We start from the raw sequence: 14,064 nt of genomic DNA on the forward strand, positions 1-14,064 counted from the left end.
CCCTTCTCTCAGTTCCTCCATCTCCACTGCATCTGCTCTCAGGATGAGGCTTTTCATTCCAGAACTAATGAGATGTCCTCCTTCTTCAAAAAAAAGGGCTTTCCTTCCTCCACATCAAAGCTGTCCTCACACACATCTCTTCCATTTCGCACATGTTTATCCTCACCCCATCCTCCTGCCACCCCACCAGGGATAGGGTTCCTCTTGTCCTCACCTACCACCCCACTAACCTCCACATCCAGCACATAATTCTCCTTAACTTGTGCCACCTCCAAAGGGACCCACGACCAAGTACATAGTTCTCTCCACCCACTTTCCACTTTCCACAGGGATCGCTCCCTATGCGACTCCTTTGCCTGTTCATTCCTCCCCAATGATCACCCTCCTTGTACTTATCCTTGCAAACGGAACAAGTGCTACACCTGCCCCTACACCTCCTCCCTCAGTACCATTCAGGACCCCAAACAGTCCTTCCGGGTGAGGCAACACTTCACCTGTGAGCTTGTTGGGGTCATCTCCTGTATCTGGTGTTCCTGGTGTGGCCTCCTGTCAATTGGTGAGACCTGACATAGATTGGGAGACTGCTTTGCTGAACACCTACAATCCGTCCGCTGGAAAACACGGGGTCTCCCAGTGGCCACCCATTTTAATTCCACTTCCCATTCCCATTCAGACATGTCAGTTCATGGCCTCCTCTGCTGCCACAATGAGGTTACACTCAGATTGGAGGAGTAACTTCTTTTTTTAAATATAATTTTTATTGAGCTTTTGAAATGATTACATAGAATGATAATATCTACCCCCCCCAACCCTTCCCCCCGATATATACCCCTACCTGAAAAAAAAAGAAAAGAAAAAGAAAGAAGAAAGAAGAACTGCCTGGATATTGGAAAGTTTCCACATGCTCCATGGGATTCAAAATAAATTTAGAATATTTATTTATTACTTTCCCGAAGGGGCCAACATCTTTATCATTGGAGCAACTAAATATGCCATCCTATCTTTTGTAAATATGAGCGCCAAATATTCAAAAATGTATCATATTTATCTCTTAAATTATAAGTAATTTTTTCGAGTGGAATACAACTAGAAATTTCATTATTCCAACGATCCATACTTAAATACGAATCCGATTTCCAAGTAACTGCTATAGCCTTCTTGGCTACTGCCAATGCAATTTTTATAGATTCTTTCTGCTATTTATTCAATTTAACTTTCGGTTTTATCCCTTCAATATCACCTAATAGAAATAATATAGGGTTATGTGGAAGTTGAGTTCCAGTAATTTGTTCCAATAAAACTCTTAAAGAGGAGTAACTTCTTATATTCCATCTGGGTAGCCTCCAACCTAATGGCTTGAACACTGATTTCTCTAACTTCCGGTAATTGCCTCACCCTTCACCAGTCCCCATTCCCATTTCCCCCTCTCACCTCATCTCCTTATCTGTCCACCATCTCCCTCTGGTGCTCTCCCTCCTTCCCTTTCTTCCACAACCGTGTATCCTTTCCTGTCTAATCCCACCTTCTCCAGCCCTTTATGTTTTTCATCTCTCGACTTCCCAGCTCTTTACTTCGCCCCTCCACTCTCCTAGTTTCCCTTATCACCTAACACCTTGTAGTTCTTCCTCCCCTCCCCTCACCTTATTTCTCTGACCTCATCTTTTTTCTCCAGTCCTGATGAAGGGCCTCGGCCTGAAACTTTGACTGTTTACCCGTTTCCACAGATGCTGCCTGATCCGATGAGCTCCTTCAGCATTTTGTGTGTGTTGCTTTGGATTTCCAGTATCTGCAGGATTTATTGTGTTTGTGACAATACCGCTGCCTGACCTCCCTTAATGATGATTTATTTTGAGTTACACTTGTTTTTTTGCTGCAGATCTGGTACATTAGCTAATATTAATCCTTGCTGGTTAATGATATTTATTCTGCAGCCCAAAGTGTTCCATTTGTCTTTGATACATTTTCTTGAGAGATCTCCTGTAACCAAGCATTTCGTTCAGAAATCACAGTCTGCATTCCCTATACACCAAAGGATGATTAATATAATTTTTATTAATTTCAGACGTTAATGGCACGACTAACCATGGCATTTCGAAGCAAAGCCATCAAGCAGACTGATATTCGTGTGCGATTAATGAATGAAGTATTGACTCACATGAAACTAATAAAAATGTATGCATGGGAAAAATCATTTGCACACGCTATAAGTGGTAAGGTGCAGCATTTTATCAGTTAAATGAGATAAAAATATCTGCATGCATGGTCTGGACATAAAATTTACATATAATAATATCTTAAAAATACAAACTTGTTCTACATAAATAGTTATTTCAAAGTGCACACTATTCTTTGAAGTCTTTGTGTAAGTTGCTAAAATATCCTTGGTTTATATAGTAAAGTTAAAGGAGAATGCATTTAAAGCTGTTTTCAAAGTCAAGATGTGAAATAGCAAGATTTACCAGTACAAAGCCTTTGATAAAGCACATTTTAAACAATATTAATGTCATGCTCCTTTTTCTTCTTAAAATTTGGTATTGACCTCGGCAGCTGTTCATTTTCTAATATAGGTGTGCGGAAAAAGGAGAGGAAGATATTGGAAGAAGCAGGATATGTACAGAGTGCAAATTCTTCACTCGTTCCAATTGTCCCAGCATTGGCCACTGTCCTCACGTTCGTTGTGCACACACTCTTGGGGTATGAGCTGACTGCGTCTGTGGTAAGTGCAAATAGCAGCAGTGTTTGGAAATGCAAGTAATCCTGGTTAGCTGCATCGTCATAAATTAATTTCATTAACGTTGACGTCTTATTTCTCTTATCGTTCAAGGCATTCTCTGCGATCGCAACTTTCAACATAATGAGATTTATTTTGTCTGTGGTGCCCTTTTCAGTTAAAGGATTTGGAGAGGCCAGAGTTTCTTTGAAGAGATTGAGGGTAAAAGAAAGTTTTTTAAAACTGATTTTGCTATTTAAAAAGCATAGTTTAACAATTCTGATTATCCCCATTAGTATTTGTGCATTGCACTTACATTCAATAATTTACTTATTTATTAGAAAATTTTGATCATGGAACTTCCTGAACTATATGTGAAAACTCTGCAAGACTCACCTTACGCAGTGCTGATGGAAAATGCATCTCTTTCATGGAGCAATGTAGATGGAAGTGAAGGAAAATCTGAACCTGTTGACAAGGTCTCAACACGAAAAAATGTTTGTAATAACAACAAAGTAAATGGGGCCGATATTAATGGTCAAGTGCCAGAAGATACCCCTAAAGCATTAATGACTCTTCATAACCTCAGCCTCTCTTTGGAAAAGGTATATATCACATGCATTTCGGCTATTAAATTGTATTATTTATGCACATTTATCTTGTTTTGGGGAAATATCTAAGAGGTTAACTAAACAATTTATGAACTTTTTGTTTAGGGTATGCTTTTAGGCATTTGTGGAAATGTAGGAAGTGGAAAAAGTTCTTTAATATCTGCTGTGCTAGGACTGGTATGTATTTTTTTTAACTGTCTAACAACAAAACATTCCACTGGAGTTGTGTTAAAAATAAAATATGTGTGGATATATTTGCATACTTTGACAGTTTGAGTTCAATCTACATTAAAAGGCTAGGAAATGAGGTTACACTTTTTCTCTGAAATCCATTTCCACAATATTCCTTTATTATTTGTGCTTCATGCTGCTGGGAGATTTCATTCTGCTGCGTCTCCAGGGACACAGCTGGAAGCACTACTGCTTGTTGTCTAACAAAGCACTTTTCTTTCCCTGCACTGAAATTGGAATTCATGGGAGAAAGGGTATAAAGGAAAGGCCAGCCTTTAGGAGGAGAAGTCTTCCCAAAGATGGGAGAAAAATGAGATAGAAGGTTGTTATTAACCAGAAATGAAACTTGGTGAACATACCTAAGAAAGGGGGAAAGGGGTTGGCAGCCAATGGGTAGATAGCAGCAGGAGCAGGAAAGGCTAACTACTCATTCTACCTATGTGAGACAACTATGCTCTCTCTCCCTGTTCAACCAACGAGCTGCTTCTAGAAGAAATAACATGATCTGTAGCTCAGCAATAAGTGAAACATGATTGATGGACACATTTGTTATGTCTTAGTGAAGGCTGTTTATCGTCAGTAAAGTGCATTGTTCTGGGAGTACACCTGAATTTTGGCAGATAAAATGGATCTGCTCTTGACTACTTTGATAGATAGAGTCTCTTATTATGAAATTGCTTGAAGAATGCTTTGATAACCTGATACACGTGGCACAATTCTATGCATTGAATCCTTCTCAATAAAGTGCATTTCACATGAATTAAACCAGCAAAATTATCCCAATATGGAAGAATAATCAAAAATAAAAGGCTAGAATCTACTGTCAAAATAAGGATGATTTAAATTCCCCCACCATTCCAGCAATCTGTGCAAAAATTCCAGTTAATTGTGTAAGGAAGAGATTAGTTGAGAACTGCAACAAATATGCCATTAACATGCCACACTCCCAACCAGCTTCAGGAAGATGTTGGATTTACTCATTAAGTCTTAATTGCACTCGTCACCAACAATTAAGGAGCGTATTATAATATCAGGACAATTTTCATGTTGAAAATGCTGCACTGTATGACCAATGTTAAACATTTATTTTCCTTGCTGCAGATGAAATTGCATAATGGAACTGTGGCCATCAATGGATCACTGGCCTTTGTATCACAACAAGCTTGGATATTTCATGGGACTATCAGAGAAAACATTTTATTTGCAAGGCCGTTTAATGAGGAAAGGTATGTATGCACTGATGTGTGTAAAAACATATGTGTAATACAGGTGTATTTGATTGATCTAATAGCGTATATTTTAAAACTGTTGTGATATTGCAAAATAATCACAAACGTTTCAAATGCACCCCTTTGTCCTTGTTTTCCTTTAATCAACTAATGCTCTCTGACGTGGTTTCCTCAGGTCAAAATTATAACTAAATTTCCAGAAAGGAAATACATAAATTAATAACAATTTTGAGATGTCAGAGTGCTTTGCAGATACGGCAAAATGGTCACTGATATTACATAAGAAACCACGCTGCCTTTTTTATTCTTAGATGACAAATTACTGCAATACTCAGATGATCTATTTAAGAAATGTTTATCGAGTGGTAACTGTGGGCCAGCAGACCAGAGATAGCTCTCCCATCTTTCCTTAAAGTAGTGCTAAGGTACTGCCTACTTGAGAGAGCAGCTTAAGATAACTTGTCTGACAGTGCAGCACTCCCTCAGCTGTACTCATAGTTTTTGACTGAGGCTACATCCACACTACGCCAGATAGTTTTGAAAACGAAGCTTTTTCTCTTCGTTTTGACCATCCGTCCACACTAAAATGGCGATTTCATCCCCCGAAAACAGAGATTTTCAGGAACGGTCTCCAGAGTGAATAAATCTGAAAACGCCTAATATCCGTTTCTGTGTGGATGGGGTAACCGGAGATTTTAAAACTGCTGTCATGACATGCCAGAACAGATGGCGAAAGCGCGGCATTTCAATGTTTTCTTCTTTTTATTATTATTATTATTACTTTATTGTCACCAAACAATTGATACTAGAGCGTACAATCATCACGGCGATATTTGATTCTGCGCTTTGCAGAACCTAACAATTTCAGAACAGGCAGCAATGAGACTGAAGCCAGAAGAGTTAGAAATGTACTCACCAAATACTTTGACCCATAGTTTTCTGAATAAATAAGTATACTCACTTTGCCCTGCTTTCTGTCCTTGCTTGTATGAAGGTGGTTTACCAAGTACTTCTCTGACAACAGATGTGTAACAGCCTAATGTAACATTGTATGGAAATACACAATAACACTGATGCAGACATGTTTTATACATTTAACAAGATGCATTACTAATGCAACAGAGTTAGTCAGTTTTTCAATGTTCGTTGTCAGCCGGGTCATACTGTCCGTGAACTCCCCGTTGGTTAACTCCATAAGCTCTAGTATTTGTTTTTTAAGTCCTCTTGTGCAACAGCCAAGAGCAATTTCTTTTAAGTTTCTCTACTCTGTAACTGGACAAACACGCACCAAATATACCGTTTCCTCTTTGCTTGTTTTCTGTGTGTCCTGCGCATACCCAGTAGGAGGAGATTCGCCGAAATATCCGTTCTAATGTGGACAGAGATATTTTGAAAAATGCTTAGTGTGGACGCCTGTCATTTTTACTCGAAACTGGTGTTTTCAAAATTATCCGGCGTAGTGTGGATGTAGCCTGAGATGCGAGGCATTAAGTTCTGAAGCAGTGACAAAACTACTACTAAACGAGCCACAGCTAACCATTGATGGTAAACTTGTGAATGAAAATATATCCTGGCTCTGTACAAATGTCTCTTCCATTACATTGGCCTAATCTATTTCATGTATGTAGAAAAAAAGTCACTCCTCAAAGGGTTACAATACTAAGATTTTATTCAGAGATACAGTGCGGAGTAGGCCCCTCGAGCCACACCACCCAGCAGCCCTTGATTTAACTCCGGCCTATTCACGGGACAATCTACAATGACCAATTAACCTACTAACCAGTACATCTTTGGACTGTGGGAAGAAGCTGGAACCCCCTCCCTCCACAGAAAACGCACACATTCCACGGGGAAGACGTACAAATCCTTGTAGAGGATGTCAGGATTCAACTCAGAATCATATTGTAATAGTGTCATGTTAATCACAATGGCACCGCAAGGTGCTGCCAGAACCCTACTAAGTTTACTTAATATTTAATATTATATTTATTTCTTAGGTCATTAGATGGTTTTGTACCAGTTTTCCCTGGATGTACTAGTTAGGTAGCATGAATATTGAGACCAGAGCAGATTATGAGTCTGATCTGCACTTTCTTTTCAGAACTGAGTATCATGCTGTGAACAGATACATTAATATAGAATGAAAAGGAGACAATGTAATGGAAAATGCAATCAATTCTGAGGGGAATTGTAAACAGAATGGTTGAACTGATCACCTCAGTCACATAATGAGCAAAAGCATTAAATACTTTGATGCTAAAATAATATAGAGCCAAGAGGGATTGAAGTGTTTTAAAAGCACACAAGCTTGCGCAGACATGTCACACACACTTGGACACAAACAGACATGAAGGCAGAAGCTCGCGGAAAGAGAAGTAGAATAGCTGGAAAAGTTGAAAACAGGGCACAGTGGCATTAACAAAAAGATCAAAGGCTTTAGATAAAAGTGAGAGGTGCAGGAGTCGAGAATGAAACGGATAAATAAACATGATCGTTGCTCATGGTATCAAAATTCATCTGGCTCGGGGGGACCTCAAATTCTGGAATCAAAGTTGATACGGTGCAATAGCTGCAGTGAACTGAAGCCCAGCTACACTTCATCAATTTTTATGTGGTGCTTTGTTAACCTTCATCCCACCACATCAACTATTCACACTCTCTTGCATTATGCTTTTATCAAGGTTACACTGTTAAACATTGATTTGTCTTTTTTGGGAAACATGATGATCATTTCCAGCTCATTTTGAGTAACCAGGAAATTTTGAATGGTGAACATTCTCTGATGATTCAATCCTTGTGATTCTTATGCAAGTTTGGTATCAAAGATGTCTGCTGCTTAGTGGACTGCAGTGAGCCAAGGGTCTGGGAAAATAAAATGGAACCAAGCCAATCCTATAAGAGTGCAGGCACCTATTGTCATTGTATTAAAAAAATTGAAGTGCTTCCTGTTGATTTTCAGCTCCTGTCTGGATCAAGTCCAGTCACTGTTTTACTATCACCAAAATATATGCGTATGGAAGCCCCAAGTTCTTCATTCCAACTGGATGGAGTCTGATCTTCTCCTTCAGTGTACAAACTAAAATACAATCGTGATTGTTTAATATCAGATTCAATATCAAACAAAGAATCATTTTCTAGCACAATAATCAGCAAAACAGACGACTGTAAATAGTGGAATTAAAATATATCTGCCTGCTATGAACCTCATTGTTTTAAATTGGATATAATGGAAAGTTCCCCTTATTTTCAGCTTAGCACTAAACTTTCAGTCATCAAACAAGGAAATGTTGAATGGAGAATTGTGTCATTACATATAGGGTCAATTTTAAGGATACCTGCTGGCAACAATATACCGTTTATACTTTGTTGATCAGAACAGTGCTAAAATTTGTGGATGGATGCAGAAGATTTTCTTACGATATGATCTCCAGGTTATTACAACTGCCATGTTATGAAAGATCAATTCAAAAGATTGCTGTATGTTGACACGTGTCACTTTGAACCCATTTGGCTTTCACATTCCAGCAAATATTTGACCTGAAGCTTTGCGGCAATCACTGTCTTATTTTGCTCCAGACTGAATGAAAAACACTGTGCTTACCCCACTGCAACTGCGAACTCGTAGATTGCGCAGTGAGATACCAGTGCACAAAAAGTCTCAAATTACTTCACTTTTAAGAAGTTTAGAAATTATTTTCCCGTGCACTTACAAATATATTTTATAACAATGAATAATTTATAGTTTGGTTAACTTCAGTTTTGTGTATTTCATTATTTTCTCATTGCCTCCTTAATCATCATGCTATAAACAGAATGTGATTCTGAATGCTCTTTGTGATGTCCACTGCAGTTGTCACTGCCTCCAGACACACACTAACACACAATAGCGACTCCCTGATCTCTGCTTGTGCTCCTGGGTTTCAACAGCAGAACTTTGAAGTGAGTATATTGAGACTCCACAAAGATCTTCACACCTCCACTTTTCTCCCAATGAAAACAGAAAATTGGTTGAACAGCCATTGCCCAACGAAGGTGTCATTTCTCGCAGTTATAAATGCCGGCTACACCAGTGACCTGCCACAGTAGTGTAGCGGTTAGCATGACACAGTTACAACTCGGAATGTCGGAGTTTGGGGTTCAATCCCGGCGACCTCTATAAGGAATCTCTGTAAGTCCTGCTCATAGAATGTGTGGGTTTTCTCCGGGTGCTCCGGTTTCCTCCCACAGTCCAAAGACCTTACCTGCCAAGTAGGTTAACTGGTCATTGTGAATTGTCCCATGATTAGGTAGGGTTAAATCAGGGGTATTTTGGGTTGCTGGGCGGCACGGTTCAAAGGGCCAGAAGGGCCTATTCTGCACTGTATCTCTAGGTAAGTAAGTAGAATTATGCCCAAACTCAGTAGGCAAATTTAGATAAGGAAGAGCACTTGACACAATGAAAGTCAAGAGAGGTAGGAAAACATTTCTTGTTGTTTGTTGAAAACTCTCAGGCAGGCGATTCAATACACAAAACATATTCAATCTTCTCATGTATTCTGTTTTATTTTTGTCTCCTTCAAATAATCCTGAGCAGTGCTGGTATTTGCCTCTCCTCTGGGGAGTTACCATAATAGTTTTCTTGGTCCTCTGTCCTAACTGCAGCCCACTGGAGCCAGTTGGCTACGTATGTGAAATGTGCCCCTCCTATCTAGCCTACGTGTTTCACTTAGTGATGCTTAGTTATGGCAGATGTTCACAGGCGCGTTGTACTGATGTGCTATAAGAGAAATATCAGAAATGTCAAACTTCCAAACAGCTAAAACCATTTAATTGTTAGTGAATGTACCAATCCTCTAAAAGACAGAGAAACATTCAAAAAGTAAACCTGTTAAAATATTTGGATATAAATATTTCAGTTATCTGGATTTACCTCAGTTCCTTTCAGCACTTTCCCCTACAAACAAATCCACGGCCAACCAATGGCAGGCTCAACTTGGCACAGGAGTTGGCATATTGTTCAAGTCTGGACTCCTTCACAGGGTTCCCGCGTGAGGAGTCTGGCATCAATGAGAATTCCAAAAACTTTGGAGGACCACTGACTGCAACTTTTCAGGAAAAAAGTTGCTCACAACTATGCAGGGACATGTCAACAGTTAGTCAAATTCAACTTACACAACAATTAGTTTCCTTTGCTTCCATTTGAAAAGCAAACTCAATATGAAGACAAGGGGGACTAAAGCAAGAGTTGAACATGTACAGGGATATTACAGGGATACTTCTGATTCCCCACTGTTACTGCATACAAACGGTGCAGAAAAGTCTTGCTTGCTGCAGACATGTTGTTTCCGCAGGGATCTCATGAATTTTCTGTCAATGTAATGATGGATGATTTGGGAAATTCATGTCATAATTGGTGTCATAGTCATTTTATATCTTCTTCATGTGCCTTGCGCGTTACACGCTTGGGCGACCATGGCTTTCCACATCGAACGATCCCATGCAGCTTCAATGATATCGCACACTCTTAGATCTGTTAGTTCTTTCAGTGTCCATATATTTTCTTCCTTGCCTTCCTCTTTCGCGTTTCCCAGGCATACAGCCTTGTAATGTAAGGCACTCTATTTCTCCCTTTCTGATGACATGGCCCAGGAATTTAAGTTTCCTCTCATTTAATGTTCTCATTAAAGATCTTTTTGTATGGGCACGTTGGAGTACTGTCTCATTAGTTACCCTATCTCTATATGATATTTTCAGCATTCTTCAAAGAAACTACATTTCTGTTGCTTCTAAGTTTCTTCGGAGTTCTGGTGTTATAGTCCATGTTTCAGAAGCATACAGCAAGATTGACCAGATGTAACATTTTAACAGCCTAAGCCTTGTCGCCATAGAAATGTGTCTGTTGGTAAAAATGGATTTCATTTTTTGGAAGTTGGTTTTGGCAATGGCAATTCTTCTTTTTATTTCTACTTTACTTCTAGCATCTTGTGATATAATGTCATTTTATATAATATTCTGAGATCTGAATGAAGCTGTAGCACCTTATGTAAATATGCAGTACAGACGATCACCAAAAATGTAAATAAATGTAAAATTGCATGCGAAAGGAATTGGGTACAAAAGATAATTGTAGTCCCCTCAGACAATTTTGTCAGTTCAATCAAGCCAGATTATCAGAAAAATTAACCATCACCATCTGTACTTTACATTATACTTGCATATTCTGACAACACTTTGCTGATTGAAAGTTTAATGAAATGCCAAGAGTCCAAGCTCAGATATAGCAAGCTGTCAGTTCCAGTTAAAACTCATGTCTCCTGGAAAAGTGACTCAGTCATTCTACAAACTAAAGAGATTATTAATTGCCTTGCTTCAGGTGGTAATTTAACTCCAAAAAACTGCTCGCACTCTTGAAACTGTATCCTACAGGGAAGTTAAAATGAAAAATATAATTATATGGAAGTCAGTACTCTGACGAAGATTGGTCTATGACTGTAGGCTTGATTTCCTCTGAGCTGTGAGCAATGCATTGTATCCCCTGATGGCATGCAAAATCCAACTACTCAAACTGCCATTATTTGTATTTTTTATCTTAGAAATGTTACTTTATTCATTTACATTGTAAATTAAATATTATCAATCCAAATCATTCCACTTTATCTAAGACCCTTGAAATTGAATTCAATGGGATAAGATTCCATTTTAAAAATCATGCAGAGACAGATAATTAACAAGAGGCACAAAGTGCAGATAAAATGTAGCTGGACCCCAGTAGGAATAGGAATTAAAAAGAAATGATCTATCATTTAGGTACATGGCCCATCTGTCATGGCCTGGCATAATTAAAACCCAGGCTTTGAAAGGGAAGGAATCTAACACTTCTTATTTTTTTCCAAATTTGTGCTCTGGTCTCTGGTTTCTAATCAGAATGAATCCAAACTGAGTAGAATGTGAAATAGAGCAAAAGAAGAGACACAAAATATTCAAAACATTTGATATTTGAATTATAAGAATATAAAATTAATCTTAAACTGAAGAACAAATGTTTAGTTTAAATGATTTGGCAATTTAGTCATGATTCTATTTGGAACTTTTCCTGTAAGACACGCATTAATATCTTTTCTGACTATGGAAAACAATGAGCATTTTATATAGAGCTTTGAGTAGGTTAACAAGGCACATTAACATCTACAGTATGTAGTATGCTTTAGTCGATCTCAAAATACTTTACTGTTAACCAGGCGTTTCTAAAGTCACACACACACCACTTCCAAGGTCAGGTCATTTACAGAAGCTGATTTAATCTCTTGGTCAAAATTAGTCTCAGGTATCCTTAATGCAATATCTCATCCAACAAATAGTGGCTCTGTGCACAACTTCCCTAGTACTTCACTGAATTGTATGCTGACATTTTTGTGACTGAGGTAACAAAGAAAGTATAACTTGATACTGAAAATATAATGGCAATAGTACAGAGAATTCTTCACTCAATGACAAAGAACAAATAAAGAGTTGGATTTGACATTATACTAAGGATATCTGAGAATAATTTTAACCAAGAGCAGAAAAGCAACCCTTGGTGTCCTGAATGATAAAAGTGGGGCACATTGATATTGGTTAGAGTGACGCTATTACAGCTCGAGATGTCAGAGTTCAGAGTTCAATTCTGGCATCCTCTGTCAGAAAGTTTGTATGTCCCTTCCCGTGTCTGTGTGTGTGGGTTTCCTCTGGGTGCCCTGATTTCTTCTCACAGTCCAAAGGTCTATTGGTTAGTAGGTTAATTGGTCATTGTAAATTGTCCTGTGATTAGGCTAGGGTTAAAATCAGAGGGTTACTGGGTGGCGTAGCTTGATGGGCTGGAAATTTTTATCTCTAAATAAATCTTTGCTGTATCTCTAAATAAATAAAAGAATTTCAAATGGGCTTTCAACTTCAGGTGTTGTTATTTATGGGAGCTCTTTGTGCTTAAATCCGCTGATATAAATAACCTTTTTTCAGAAGTACCTTATTAACAGTAAATAGATTTGTGAGGGATCAAATCATGATGTTGATAGATATGTTTAGTCCCTATATTATTATATTGTAAACATAAACATTTCTTTATGGAGTTCCTCAGCCAGTTCCAGTTTGTGATCAGACATTAGCAACACATCAGGCACAAATTAATTTTGTGGAAGCTTTCCATTTGTCAAATGAATGTAACTTATGCCACTGACAAAATGCTGTATTGCAAGTAAAGGATGAATTGTACTATATAACTTGGGGAGAGTTGGGAGATGAAGGATAGAACTTCATCAGGTGTCGGTGGGGATGGGGATGGTGGTACAGAAAATAACCTTGTAACCCAAGGGGAGGAGCAGAGCTGAACAGTACTGCGCCGTGGAATGACGGGGTAAATCCAACTGTGAGTTGGGTGGCTGTAAAATTGCATTATCATGATTCCACTGCTTTACAAATGCTACAGGTACAAGAAGGTGATTGAAGTTTGCAGTCTTGAACAGGACCTGTCCATGCTCCCCTTTGGAGATCTAACTGAAGTAAGGAACTCTCAAATTCCCATAGAAATTCCCATACAATGGAACATGCACTAAAGCCCAACTCATTCATGCTGATTATGATGCCAATCTATACTAAGTTCCAGCAACACACATCAAAGTTGCTGGTGAACGCAGCAGGCCGAGCAGCATCTCTAGGAAGAGGCACAGTCGACGTTTCAGGCCGAGACCCTTCGTCAGGACTGAAACGTCGACCGTGCCTCTTCCTAGAGATGCTGCCTGGCCTGCTGCGTTCACCAGCAACTTTGATGTGTGTTGCTTGAATTTCCAGCATCTGCAGAACTCCTGTTGTTTATACTAAATTTCATCTGTTTTATTAGGCCCATATCCCTCAACTCCTTTCCTTTCCAAGAAACTAAGTTCCTTTTAAATATTGGAATTCTATCTCCTTCTTCTACTTCCCCTGGCTCTTTGTTCTATATAACCACCACCCTCTGTGTGAAGAAACCTGCCCCTCAGATCTCCTATAAACTTCTCCCCTCTCACCCTAAAACAGCACCCTCTGGTTCTAAACTCCCCACATTAGAAAGAAGACTCTGAATAGAAACCCTGCATATGTCCCTCATTATTTAATAAAGCTGTACAAAGTCACCCAGCCTATTCATTGTCTCCTTATAAGTAAGGCCCTCCATCCCAGGCAATGTTCGGGTGAATCTCTTCTGCATTCTTTCTAATGCTACCACATCGATCCTTACATAGTGTAGCACCCATAACTGTACATGACGTTCCAACTGCACTCTGACCAATGATTT

The 14,064-nt window shown here is 38.9% G+C and overlaps 1 protein-coding gene across 1 annotated transcript in view; it reads left to right on the forward strand.

The window, feature by feature from the left end:
- Positions 1-14,064, forward strand: part of abcc12 (ATP-binding cassette, sub-family C (CFTR/MRP), member 12) — a 129,211-nt gene that overhangs the window by 53,583 nt on the left and 61,564 nt on the right. Inside the window, exons 7-13 of the mRNA XM_063066925.1 lie at positions 2,063-2,210; positions 2,568-2,716; positions 2,825-2,932; positions 3,052-3,315; positions 3,427-3,498; positions 4,654-4,778; positions 13,222-13,294. Of these exons, the coding sequence (XP_062922995.1) occupies positions 2,063-2,210; positions 2,568-2,716; positions 2,825-2,932; positions 3,052-3,315; positions 3,427-3,498; positions 4,654-4,778; positions 13,222-13,294 (939 nt within the window). The remainder of the gene's footprint in view (positions 1-2,062; positions 2,211-2,567; positions 2,717-2,824; positions 2,933-3,051; positions 3,316-3,426; positions 3,499-4,653; positions 4,779-13,221; positions 13,295-14,064) is intronic.

This window comes from Mobula hypostoma, chromosome 14 (assembly GCF_963921235.1).
Source record: "Mobula hypostoma chromosome 14, sMobHyp1.1, whole genome shotgun sequence".
Lineage (NCBI taxonomy): Eukaryota > Metazoa > Chordata > Chondrichthyes > Myliobatiformes > Myliobatidae > Mobula > Mobula hypostoma.